Raw genomic sequence first — 12,956 nt, 5'->3', positions numbered from 1 at the left:
AAAAATTGTACTAGTTTAGCGGTGTGACTCATGAATTCCAGCCAAGCGTGCAGTCTAACGCAACTAATAGTTGCGACCAATAGCGCGCGTGATGCGACCTCATCAACCAATCGCGCGCGTGATGCGAACTCATCAACCCATCGCGTTGTACCGGTGTCACACCGCTGTACTGGCCCTTGTCATGCCTCATTATTATTGTCCGTAAAGCCAGTCCCTAGATATCTATGTCAATGATTTCCAGTCATTGATGGTCGTGGCCAATGGTGATTTGATTTCTGAAATCAAATGCAAGTTAAAGTTACTATGAAATAATTATAATCTGACCTGTCTATCAAACAAATTGATGCGAATCAGCCTCTATCACATCGTATATGCAAGAGTGATAGAGAGGCAAATGAAATAAAACGATTATCGTTTTGCTCGGTAGGCCCTCGCAGGTGGATTATTTATTGAGGGGCCAAAGGGTTGAAGTTTACAAAAAAAAACGACAGTTGTTGACAATTTATATTACAATTCTAGCTTTATTTATACATATATATGGCTTATAATTTATAACATTTAATATCACTATAATATTTTATACTTTTGTTCCCTTGTTTATGTAATTAGAAGTATTAATGAACAACATTTTCATAGTACAATACAAGATTATAAATAATGGCATTTCTACCAGAAAGTCTTGAAATTAAATAAAGAAGCATAACCTGACACCCACCTACCTGAAAAATATTCTAGCACTAGTCAGACTATAATAGAGGAGTTTGTATTCCTCCTCCAAAGTCTTGATCTTTTTCTCAGTGAGAGCCAGTGCTTGCTGTAGTTGTACTGATCCCTTAGCTTTTTGTTCCTCGAGGACTTTCCTTTCGTCTTTGATATGTTTCCATACAGAATCAAACCAGTGGAGTGCCTCAAAACTTGGATCCTGAAAAAGGATTTATTTAATTTTATACTTGTCATAAAATCAAATTTTAGTTATTATATTAGCTAGCACAGAATAACTAATAGTACTACCGTACAGAAAATTCACTCCTTCACAAAAGTCAGATTTAGGTATAAAATTATACCTATACTCGCCGCCTGCAACAAAATTGAAACTTATAACCACGCACGAACCGTGAATCTTCTTTGCGCGAGCGCCACGTGACACGACTATCGTGCGGTCGAGCGGCAGCCCACTGCCATACGCCTGCCCTGCCCGGGAGGTGCGCCGGCGAAATGTATCTAAACTGCGTAGTGATGATACTAGTTAGTTATTAACTGGAAATATTTTTTGTAGTAAAAATAACTGAATACCTGATCAAGTAATTTGAGTATGTAAGCTATACCCATAGCAAATCCGTCATCTGTAAATGCAGCTCCGACCTTATTCCTCTTTGAAATCTTGTCCTTTGACAAAATCATGTGCTCTACAAAATTCAGAGTCAGTGGGGGCACAATGATGTAGAAATTCTTTAGATGAACATTTTTGGGGTTTCTGAAAACTGGTGCAAATACATCCAAAAGCAATTTAAAGTATTCTGTTCCTTGAATGAAATTACTTATCAAGCAATTGATATTGCTCTCCAAAACTTCAGATGCCTGAATTACTTTAGCATCTACACCACTTTCTTCTGCTAAGTCTTTAAATGACTTTGTAGGCTCTAGGGAAGGTAAGAATGCAGTGGCATCAGCACAACAATGTCTTCCACCGGATCGAATCATTCTAACGTAACCCATAGCGTTGCCTATCTGACTGATCAGGTCTCTGAACAGGTCCAAGTAACTCTGGCCATCTTCTGCGAGTCCCAACACTTTTATACCCTTGTTGAACTTTTCTGCGCTCTTGTATGGATACATGTTTCCATTAGTATCTGCAATTTCCTTAAAGTTTCTCAAGTCTTTAATGAGTCGTGATTTAATGTGCTCGTCGTACATAAATTGAGAGAATGTAAAGAATTTCTTTTTTAAAAATTGGTATGTAAAATTGACTGTGGTGTTCATTATACCGGTGCCATGGGTCCTTATGGAGTTTGCTATGTGTTTGATATTTATTGAATTCAAGTGTTTGTTATTACTGCTCTTTTCTATAAATATCTGGTTGTTGAGATTGTATAGGTATTTGGACACAAATATGTGTATATTGCGCATGATTTCTAGAACATCTAAACCTTGTTCTAACGTTTGAGTGGGCAGGTTGTCTTGAACTGTTGTTAGATTAAATTTGAATTTAGCCATTTGTCTCATTTCACCATAGGTTTTCCAGTCTGATAAAACAACAGTAGTTAAATTGTAATACATTGTGGACAAGTAATGTTCTAGCGATGGTATGACTGCCATGTAGACACACTGTACTCTGAATCTATCAATAACTAGCAGCAGCTTCTTTGTCATATCTGTTGTAAATGGATTGATAACATCAAGCTGCAAGTGGGAGTGAATGTGTAGTCGTAAGTTAGTTTCTATGTTTTGATTTGTAGTTCTCAGAACATTTTCTGTTATTAGCACCTTGATATTGTCAAGCAACTCATTGCCTTTGTCTTCTCTATACTGTTTATCAGTCTTATGTAAAAACACCACACAGTCCTCCAATACCATTAAAAAGTATTTCAATTTCAAGACATTCAGTTGGGTGGTGAAATTCTGTTCAAAATAAATAGGTATGACATTTTGGTGCCAAACTACCCACGAGCAATTACATAAGTCTTGCATTACTTTCATAAAATTTGCCAGTGATTGTATTTTTTCAAGAAGTAACCCAAGTTTTTCGTAGCTATCATCAAGATAAATGCTTTCTGGAATAAAACTTAGAGCTATGTTGGCAGCAATGTTACGTTCCAATGTGACTGTCCCCTTGAGGGCTCTTTCTGCAATAACAATGCATGTTAAGTCATCTAGTCTCTTATTTGCATAGTTCTTGTCACCCATCAATGTCTTCTTCACTTCTAGAACGGAACATGTCGCTTGAAATGTCAGGTGTTGAATAACCATGTTTACAGAGTTCAATATTTGATCGTGATTTCGGCTAACTGCATTTTTTATACTCTTCAGTACCTCTGTTACCTCAAACAATGACTTCAGTACGCTTTTTGATAGAGGTACTCCTAAACATAGGTGCAGGTTTATTAATGTTAAGATTGAATAGTTGATATTGGAAGCCAAATCAAGTCCATCTAAAAGGGTCTTGGAGTGTACATTCATTTCTGCTGCTCCTAACTCTCGATGACTGGAAGAATAGATATCCTCCATGCTGAGTACCCACTGCGTGCACACTGTCTGTAGAGTAGTAACATCTCGAGCGAGGGACGACTTTTTGCTACTCATATATGCTTGCCGGGCTTTAAGCATTGTCTGGGACAACTTTCCATGGCTTGCACAAAGTGATGATAAATATCTTTGGAGAAATTGTTCTGGGAACCAAACTGTAGTTCCAACAATCGGTATGCTATGTGCCTGTAAAAACACAAAATACATAATTGTTAATTATGTATAAATTCATATCAATGATCCATTACGTGGCGGTTATATTATAATAGGCATTTCATTTTATCTAATCTTTTTAAAGGACACCAAAGTAAAATTTTATTTTTGTACAAAGTAGCAGTAAACCCTGAAACATAATCACTGTACCATCCAGCACTCACAAATAATAATTATTTAGTATAAATATTAGCACCAAAATGCACAATTTGAATATTGATTTTGAGCAAAAATCTAATTTTCGTGTTGTGGTTGGCCAGAAATTATTGCGCAAATTATTTTTGGATAGTATAGTATTAGTGGATAGGTACCTTAGTGTTGAGTTCCATGAGAGCCTTGAAATTCTTCTTGTCATTATTTCCAAACAAGTGTGAATTCAATACAAAAAGTGCATTAATTTTAATACACTTGTTCATACTGCTTACATTGGGCTTGTCCTGCACTAGCTTGTCAAGGCTGGCTATGGCATGTCTCAGATAATGACTGAATTGATCAGCAATCATTGAGCAATTCCTGTCTATCAAAGTCTTCCTTAGACCAAGCAGGCTGTTAAGGGAGTTGTGCACAATATCATCATTCATAACTTTAGCAGTTATGTTGTCAATAGCTCCCAATACTGCAAGGAACTTATCATCAGCCAAGTCCACAGTTTCTGCACTCTGCTTCAAGGATTTTAGCCGTTTGCAATAGTTGTGCCAGTTCCTGGTCATAGATGAACTGGAGATTAAGAGCTCCAAAAGAACAACAGTAGTGAACATCTCTCCTATGTGATTGATTATGTAGTGGAGCTGGATCTTTGCTGAAATCAATTGGTGTATAAGAGAATATGTTCTAGAAATAAATTAAATGCACCTTAGCAATTGCTGACATTCACAAACCCAGCTCATTTTTTAAACATATTTCTAGCCATAATATTCAAAGATTGCAGAACAAAAGAAGAAGAAAAAAAATACATAAGTATTGCTTTCTAAAATAGATCATTCTCCCTAGTATCTGTTTAAACCATAACATAGTATTTTTGGTAGCCTATATTAAGGAAGTGATCAACATCATAACAGGTTACTTTAAAATTCTAATTTACTTACACAGGTTGATTATGTTCTCAGCAAATAAAGCAAAAGTCTGCGTGCAGAGGTTCTTCAATGTGTCTTCACAGCGGCTTGTGAAGGCGCTCAGCTGGCATATTGCTTCCATTTGTGAACTTATGGCACTTTTGCTGTATTCATCATAAGCAGCCAGGAATATAAAATGCCTGTAATTTTTTTTATACATTAAGTTAGGTATTACCAGTGGCGGATTTGCCCTAAGGCCAAGTAGGCCTGGGCCTAGGGCAGCAAGATATTAGGGGTGGTAAATTGTGACAAAAATTTGCTGATGATAACAAGAAATATAACTCAAAATGTAGTCAATATGATGGGTGCTGAGAAAGGGGCGGCTACAGGCCCTGGGGCCTAGGGCGGCAAAGACTGCAAAGCCGCCACTGGGTATTACTAAATAAAGAAATCATTATTTCACACAACTTCAAAACAACTTATTTGCAAATATATTTAAGTTTTATAAGGTATAATCATTAAAAAGCTTTTAGGACAAAAACAAACCTTTCATATGCCTCCCGTTTTAAGGTCATCACTTCAATACAAAGTGAAGACAGGACACTGAGTACTTTCGTCATTAAAGTGTTATCTGATGAAACCAATTCTGTAATAGGAACGAGTTCACACGACTCCATAACCACTTGCACGGGTAAAAATGTTTTATTTTCATCCCAGTATTCATTGTTAGACATCGATATACAATCTTGATATTGCTGCTTGAAGAACTGGCCATATTTTTTCAGGAGCGTCGAGCCTGCTTCTTTCTCAACGTCGGTACGCATTGTTGTAAATGAAAAATATATTTCCTTTTAATTGTCAAATATTATAGCATTCTTTTGTTAAACCTGGTTAAACTTAACACCGGAAAAAATAATCCGCCCACAGGTCAAAAAATCCGTAGACGATAATTTCCACTTATACTGAACCGTACTCTAAATATAGTGCATGATTATCGACCATAACAATGAATAAATCACTAATTAGCTTAAATTAGGAGAAATAACTCATTAATAACAATATAATGTTTATTTTAATAAACTTGTGGATGAAAGCCAAATCTTTCAAAGGCTATCAGGGTTGCCAACTCCAATTTTTTTTTACCCCTAGAGCTCAACTTAAAAACCCCTAAAACTGTACTATTGTTTTGGAAAAACCACTAAATAAAAAATAAATAAATTATACGTTTAATTAATTCTTTATTTATCCATTTTCCAGAATTTCGTACATTAAACCATTTTCAACCGGTTCGACATTTTTAGAATTTTTCTATGATCATACATATGAACGTTAATTTTTTTTTAGTTGTCATGCTCTGAAAGAGGATCATTGTTGTTCTAAAAGGTGTGCAGAAAATGATACGTTTCTGCAGTAGAGCATTTTAGGTTCCAAGTAAGATTTTATTAATTTTTTTACGATAATCAATTGAAATTTGGGTATAAAATTTGGAATTTGTTATACAATTTCCATTCTGATATTTGACTCCCCATTCCATAAATAACGATACTTTTGCCTAAATAATTAGTGAAAACACCCTCAAAAAATACTATAAAAATATATACTTAGTCATGTTTAAAAAAAAACACATGCATTTTACTTTCCTCGTATTCGAAATGAAAAGTAGAGTGTTTAACTCGGGTGAAATGCATCATTTCAGGCTCGGACTATTAGCCAAACTACCTCGGCGGAAATGAGTGCCTTTCATCCCTTGGTTAACAATCTACTATTAACTATAACATTTTATTGGTTGGAGTAAATGTTACGCAAGATAACACGAATTACACGACACTTTTGGTGGAGCCCAACACTTATAGCCGTAATAGACTACCGCACGTATAGAAGTACCCTGCCTCTCCCTGCTCCGCCGTACTTGCTTGCTTTTAATTATTGCTTATATATATATATATATATATATATGTACCGGTACATACGGAGTTTCCAGTCGTCTTCCGTATGAAATGACATGTGCAAACGAGACAGCTCTACGAATGTGTATAGCGACGTCCCACGTCCCGTTCACACAGGTCATTTCGTAAGGAAACCGGGTAAAAATTCCGTATGTATGTGGCCGGCCTATCACCTCCCGACCCGACAAGGGGGCCCGACCAAAAGTATGGTCTAAACCGCCTTTAAAGCGACGAAAGATCATACAACTACGTTACAAATCACTGTATAGCGTAAATCCGAACGTTCAGCCGTGTATTTCCTTCTCAGTCGAACTTGCGAGTTCAAGCAACACAGAGTGGGATACACTATGGTATCGATAACGTTTCATTCCCAGTATAGTGTGTAGCTTCTCACATCGTGAACACTTTTTCCATATCACACAAACATGGTATAGAAAAATCCCTAAAAAAACCACTAAAAATATTTAGCCCCTAAAAAAACCCCTAGCTGGTTTTTTCCCCTAGATCTAGTGGTAAAACCACTAAGTTGGCACCCCTGAAGGCTATGTTCAAAGGTAGTTTTGACATTGACATTTAGTGCAATGTTGCAATTTTCCATAAATGTAAACTAGTTTTAATTGCACATGGCGCATTTAACCTACACATGATGAGCAAAAATGTGGAGGCACTTGTGCAGGTTATAGTCACTGGAGCAGGAAAAGACGCGGGTTAATACAAATAATACGCGAATTAGCCTTGCATTAGTTAATGGTGCATGTTTCGTGATGTACCTAAAGCATGTTTTTCGCGCATGGCCACAGAATAATTAATAGTACTACCGTACAGAAAGGAAACTTCCTACAAAAACGAAGTTTGACAGCGGTTCAGGGTCGAATCATGCTGGCCCTTTCTAATTTATGGCACTATCCCTTTCGGCTATTTAGGGTTGTCAAAAATAAAGTGAATATCTTATCTGTGGTCGTGCACGCAAAAGGAAGTCAAGTGGACCTTCCTAATGCTATCCGTCATCACATGGTGCTCTTTGCTGACGACAGCACCTCAATTATTGAATGTAGTAATTTGAATGATTATAAGCATGACATCAGTAGCATATTGGACAGTATAATTGAATGGCTAAATGAAAATAATCTATTAATAAACTTAACAAAGACGAACCTAATGCACTTTCGACAGCGAACACAAATTACTGACATGGACATAGACTACAATGGCACAAAAATAGAGAATGTAGAGGTAACAAAATTTTTAGGGTTAATGATTGACGACCAGCTTAGCTGGAAATATCATATAGAGTATTTATGTAAAAAACTAAGTACATCAGCCTTTGCATTATTTAAATTGTCAAAAACTGTTAACCTTGAAGCAATGTTGACGGCATATCATGGTCTTGTAGCCTCGGTGTTAAGATATGGCATCATATTTTGGGGCAACTCAGTTCATAAAGAAATAGCCTTCAAAGCGCAAAAGCGTTGTGTACGATCAATGTGCGGACTAAAAGTTAGAGAGAGCTGTGTACCTTTCTTTAAGTCACTTAAAATATTAACACTGGCATCGTTATACATACTAGAAGTAGCTATATTTGTCAAAACCAACCTAAACTTATACAGCAGCGTTTCTCAAGGCCGGAGATTTCCAACACGTCAACAATATAGTCAGAATCTGAAAACCCTACAGTGTTGTAACACCGCGCTGGTGAAAAATGGCATCTTAGGCATGGCACCGATAATATTTAATAAAATTCCAAACAATTTTAAAGTACTTGACATATATGAATTCAAAAAACAGTTTACTTCGTATCTTATTGACAAATGCTACTATACTATTAGTGAATACATAAATGATGATAATGGCTCAGACTTGTATTAGAATTGTATTGATTATTGATATCTAAATGTATTTTCTTTTCTATTGACATTGGATTTAAATTTTGTATTATAATTGTAAGACAATATTTCAGTTTGTATTTTAAGTGAAATTTGTAGTAGTATTAATGTTAATGTATGACTATGTTTTCAAATAGGTAGGTTTTTTTAGACATAAGCATGCGTTTATTTGATAACCGCACGAGACAATTTTGTACACCTGCATAGTGGGTAAAGCATAGAGGCCAATGTATATTTATGTACCTACCATCTTTCATGTAACCTATGTTTAACAAAATAAATGAAATGAAATGAAAGTGGTGCCAACCCTAATAAATGCTCGGAGCAATGCTGAGCCGAGCGGAGCCGAGTTTGACCGAAGTCAGGAGTTTCGCACCCCTGGCATGGCGCATACTGTAACCTGGGCCTCAACTTGCTCGAAATACAGGCGCCATAATCGATATATAAATGGCCTTTACGGAAGATTAACACTTCTATTCTTGGTCTTATTGCACTTTCGTGACATACTGAGGCAGTAGATGCAACTAGACAACCGACAAGCACCAGACTTTAAATACAGTTTATACAGTGGTGTTTTTTTCGTCATGTGGTTCCCAGTCATCTGAGGAATTGATTAGGGGTAGGCGGAGTAAAAAGGTTAAGAAAACCCTGCAATAGTCACGTCTGCTAGAACCGGGTATCTATTTACCGTACTGTACCCGTCCCGTGCAATTCGTGCATGGGCTCCAGCAAGTTTAGGTTTTCTAGCTCTTCCATGATTACTAAACTAACTCTTACAACAGACAAGAGTGCTTACCGCGAACCACTTCGTTCAGTCGTTCGTCTTTTGCCTCTCCACTTATGACTCGAATCTGCAAGAGCGATAGAGGCAGATTACGAAACATCGATTTTCGATGTTCGCAGTAGGCCCTCAGTTACCTGACTCCGATATAAATTATTGGTTATATAATAGACTACTTTATACTTTTTTACAATTTGACCTTTAAATGAGTCTATAGGAATTTAAGTAATAGAAGAAAAACATAACAAAAATCATTCTGTTTATTTATTTATCAATAATCCTTAAATCAAGAACTAGGCAATTGTAGATATTAATGCTAGACTATGTCTTAGTAAAAAAACTTTTCAAACTCTTTTTCAAAACTCAGAATGAACTTCTAGAATATAACTTAGCAACAAATTATGGAATAACTTAAGAAAACTACTGTTTTTTGAAACTTTTCAAAATTGGATAAATATTATCAAAAGCTTCATAAATCTCTTGTCGTACTTTGGCACCTGTTAATACTACTTTGCCAGAGACAAATATTAATAAAACTATTCTAGGTTTCACCATACGGTAGATCAGTCCGGGGAAAAGTTCAGGCTCGTAAGAGCTAAACTGGCCGTGAGTAAGCACTAGGCCTTCAAGGCGAATGGGGAACTTGACGTCGCAGCTTCCCACCATGTTCTGTATTTTGAAGTCAAGGAACTTTGCCTGAAATAAATATGTATGATGTACCTTCTCAATTATAAAAAAAAAAGCTGTATACATAGTAGCAACAGGAACATAGTGATCCAAATGTATTTTTAACTTCTGATTTGCAAAAGGGGATTTGCCGGCTTGAGACTGTTTGGCCTGTTGTTTAGCGGTTAGCAATGGAGGACGGAATCATCTACGTAAAAAAAAAACTAATATGATAAAGATTTTAGATAGGATAAATTTCAACCATTGTTAAGGCAGTATCATTGGGCACATCAGATCACCTCGTAGGATATTATTTTCTAGACTCAAAAAAATGCTTTGATTTGACAAAGAAAGAAGGCTGAAAGAGAATAAAACATTCGTTTGTATGGGACAGGTGGGGATCGGGCATAATTCTCACATGTATTCCAACTTACAGTAAACCCAAGCTTCTGTATAATCCGAGCATATTTCCTCGCCGCCAGCCGTGAGTCCTCCTCACTCTTGGCGCCCGTGCAGACCATCTTTCCGGAGGAGAAGATGAGCGCCGTGGTCCGGGGCTCACGGATACGCATGATCACGGCCGCGAACCGCTTCGGGTTGTACTCGGCGTTGCGGGCGTGGAGCGCGATCTTCTTTAAGTCTAACTTGCAATTCAGATTTACCGTTGATACTATGTTCCTGGAATGAGCAAATAACACATTGAGTACAGAACAATCTTTTTTCGAAGGAGAGACAGTAACAAGGTGCTTGATTGGTGATGAAAGTTAAAAAACTGGTTACATTGTCTTTAAAAATGATTAGAAGGATGAGAATAAAAAAGTTTTTGTCGAAAATGCAATTTTTGATACAAGCTATGAAGTGACCCCCTTAACTTGATATGGTGGCAGTGCTCACAATAGTCACAATGATATAAAATTTGGTAGTCTGTTCGGAAAGAGAATCATGGAATGTATGGGGGCCAATACATTCCACAACTCTTCTCTTTCCGAACAGACTCTAGTAAGCTTCCACACTGTCACAAAAGCTAATTAAGCTGAGTTTTGGGGACACTGTTAAAAAATGGGCTTCCTAACCCTTTCAGAAACCTCATCATAACAACCACCATACAAATTGATTACAAGAGTGAATTTGTTGTAGGGTAATTCGCCAGTAACTGGTCACTTTTAGTAACTGGCCACCCCAAACCAAAAATGAATTCTTACTTACTGCTTACTGCAGTAAGTAAGCAGTAAGTAAGAATTCATTTTAGTTTAGGGCGGCCAATTACTAAAAGTAGCCAGTTACTGGCAAATTACCCTGTAGGTATAGGTAATAAATATGGTTAAATTCCTTTTGTTTGAAAGATCAGTTTTATGAAAAGTACAAATGCAATAAAAAATAAGTGTACCCTATGTGATGCAGCTGGGCCTTACGGTCAGCAATTTTGTAAGCAATATGGTCAACAATTCCAGTATGTAGTTTATTTAATTTCGGCTAGAGTTCCTTCAATTATGATTTCGTAACTTACTGCAGTTGTGGCAGAATCCCAGGATCAGCGGAATGTGGTGTCATCGGAGTCATTGGGGCAGGACTGGCTTGTGACATCATCTGTTGACTGGCTAGGTTCCCACTTGTGATCATCGGTGACATCATGTTTTGCTGCAGAAAATTAATATAAAGATCCTCAACTTACATGTTCATATTCCTTATGTAAATGAAAACGAAATTCCTTTTGTAGAGGTAACCAAAAAATAGGTAAGACAGAGGAGTTGAGGAGGAGGCAATTTTATTTTAATACAGTGGCAATGCAAAGCACAGCTAGGAATCAAATAGTTATAAATTTCATAATCACATAATAATTGTTTAGGTATTTCGATTATCTATAACTGGTGGGTGTTACATCCGAGATCCAACAAAACCACATCCGCATACTGAACTGCTTTCAGTAAACCTAGTAAGCATTTGCATTCAGAGTTGACAAGTACAAGTAAGCATGTAAATTTGTTATTACTTTATATTGACATAATAATTAATGTGCATTAAAAATGTTAACTGTGTAATTAAATAAGAATAACTGTTGAACCAGAACAGATATGATGGTTGTTGTTGTCTATGTGACAGCGTGATAAGATAAATGGTGTCCGTCACTTTCAATTATGCAGTATTAAAAATAAATAAAATTAATAATACATATTTTGGGGACAATCTAGCCCCAAACTAAGCAAAGGTTGTACTATGGGTAGGGTACTAAACGATGATATGCCTACTTGCACAGATAAATACATACTTAGAGATACATGGATAACATCCATAACTCAGGAACATTTAGATAGTTACTTTGTTACATGGATGAAGTAATTTATCATATGCCTGCAGATAGCTCTTAAGGACATAAACACCTTGCAAGAGATTTTAGTTAGTTCTTTTTTTTCTTGTTTTATTGAGCATCTCAAAAGGATAATTTTGTTAATAGGGGACTTGACACCATCAGGCACTCTCAACAACTCAATTAGTTTTTTTTTTCTTCTTTGAGCACCACAAAAATATTGTTTGTATCAAGGTACAGGTACAAGCATCAAGGAATTTAATTATTGAAGCCATCCTTTATAGAAAACAGCCTCTGATGAGTGGTAATAATTATATTTTTTGTCCTTGAAAAACAATACAAGTCAACAGGTTGTTTTTAAAATTTACCGGGGTCTGTGGCTGCATCATCTGCTGTGGAGTGGCATAACTGGCGGTGGGAGCGTATGTGTGCATAGACCGCTGTGGGGTGCCAATAAGTCCCCCGAAGCCCACGAGCGGAGAGCTCATCGTCGCAAGTGACTGCATCTGCGGCTGCGGTTGCTGCTGCTGTTGTTGCTGCTGCAGCGCGTTCGGCAGAATCTGCTGGTCTTCCTCGGGTTGGTGTAAAGGGGTACCAATCCCCGGTATGTTATAAGGACTTGATAGCATCTGATCCATTGCGATGCCTTTTGACGCCTCCTATCTACAGAATAAAAGTTAAAAATCTAAAGACTTGCTTCACAACGAAACAGCACGATAGTTTTTTCCAATTTTTGAAGTGGTAAATATTATTATTATGTATTAAATAAAATAAACTGAGAAAACAACTTCAACGAAATCTGGCACACGCTCAGCTAAACGAAAATACGGATGACACTTTGAGCTTGACACTGTCGTTGACAGTTGC

The 12,956-nt window shown here is 36.9% G+C and overlaps 2 protein-coding genes across 2 annotated transcripts; both read right to left on the bottom strand.

Moving 5' to 3' along the window:
- Positions 1 to 491: 491 nt before the first annotated feature.
- On the bottom strand, positions 492 to 5,558 carry LOC134792498 (WASH complex subunit 4). Its single transcript, XM_063763774.1, has 5 exons — positions 5,055 to 5,558; positions 4,542 to 4,708; positions 3,768 to 4,255; positions 1,294 to 3,429; positions 492 to 922 (listed from the first exon to the last, which is right to left on the bottom strand). The coding sequence occupies exons 1-5, from the start codon at positions 5,330 to 5,332 to the stop codon at positions 716 to 718; spliced, it is 3,276 nt and encodes a 1,091-aa protein (XP_063619844.1). The 5' UTR covers positions 5,333 to 5,558; the 3' UTR covers positions 492 to 715.
- Positions 5,559 to 9,360: 3,802 nt separating this feature from the next.
- On the bottom strand, positions 9,361 to 12,917 carry LOC134792486 (TATA-box-binding protein). Its single transcript, XM_063763767.1, has 4 exons — positions 12,458 to 12,917; positions 11,292 to 11,422; positions 10,219 to 10,462; positions 9,361 to 9,814 (listed from the first exon to the last, which is right to left on the bottom strand). The coding sequence occupies exons 1-4, from the start codon at positions 12,725 to 12,727 to the stop codon at positions 9,539 to 9,541; spliced, it is 921 nt and encodes a 306-aa protein (XP_063619837.1). The 5' UTR covers positions 12,728 to 12,917; the 3' UTR covers positions 9,361 to 9,538.
- Positions 12,918 to 12,956: the final 39 nt, after the last annotated feature.

This window comes from Cydia splendana, chromosome 1, assembly GCF_910591565.1.
Source record: "Cydia splendana chromosome 1, ilCydSple1.2, whole genome shotgun sequence".
Lineage (NCBI taxonomy): Eukaryota > Metazoa > Arthropoda > Insecta > Lepidoptera > Tortricidae > Cydia > Cydia splendana.
Note: the sequence above shows the minus strand (reverse complement) of the source record. Positions and strands in the feature narration are given on the sequence as shown.

Coding starts and splice junctions, on each gene's coding strand:
- LOC134792498 (XM_063763774.1), bottom strand. CDS start 5,332: ATGCGTACCGACGTTGAGAAAGAAGCAGGCTCGACGCTCCTGAAAAAA. Junction 4,256..4,541: donor TGAGAACATAATCAACCTGT/GTAAGTAAATTA, acceptor AATTGATTTCAG/CAAAGATCCAGCTCCACTAC. Junction 923..1,293: donor TACTCAAATTACTTGATCAG/GTATTCAGTTAT, acceptor ATCCTTTTTCAG/GATCCAAGTTTTGAGGCACT.
- LOC134792486 (XM_063763767.1), bottom strand. CDS start 12,727: ATGGATCAGATGCTATCAAGTCCTTATAACATACCGGGGATTGGTACC. Junction 11,423..12,457: donor TGATGCAGCCACAGACCCCG/GTAAATTTTAAA, acceptor AATTTTCTGCAG/CAAAACATGATGTCACCGAT. Junction 9,815..10,218: donor TACAGAAGCTTGGGTTTACT/GTAAGTTGGAAT, acceptor TATTTATTTCAG/GCAAAGTTCCTTGACTTCAA.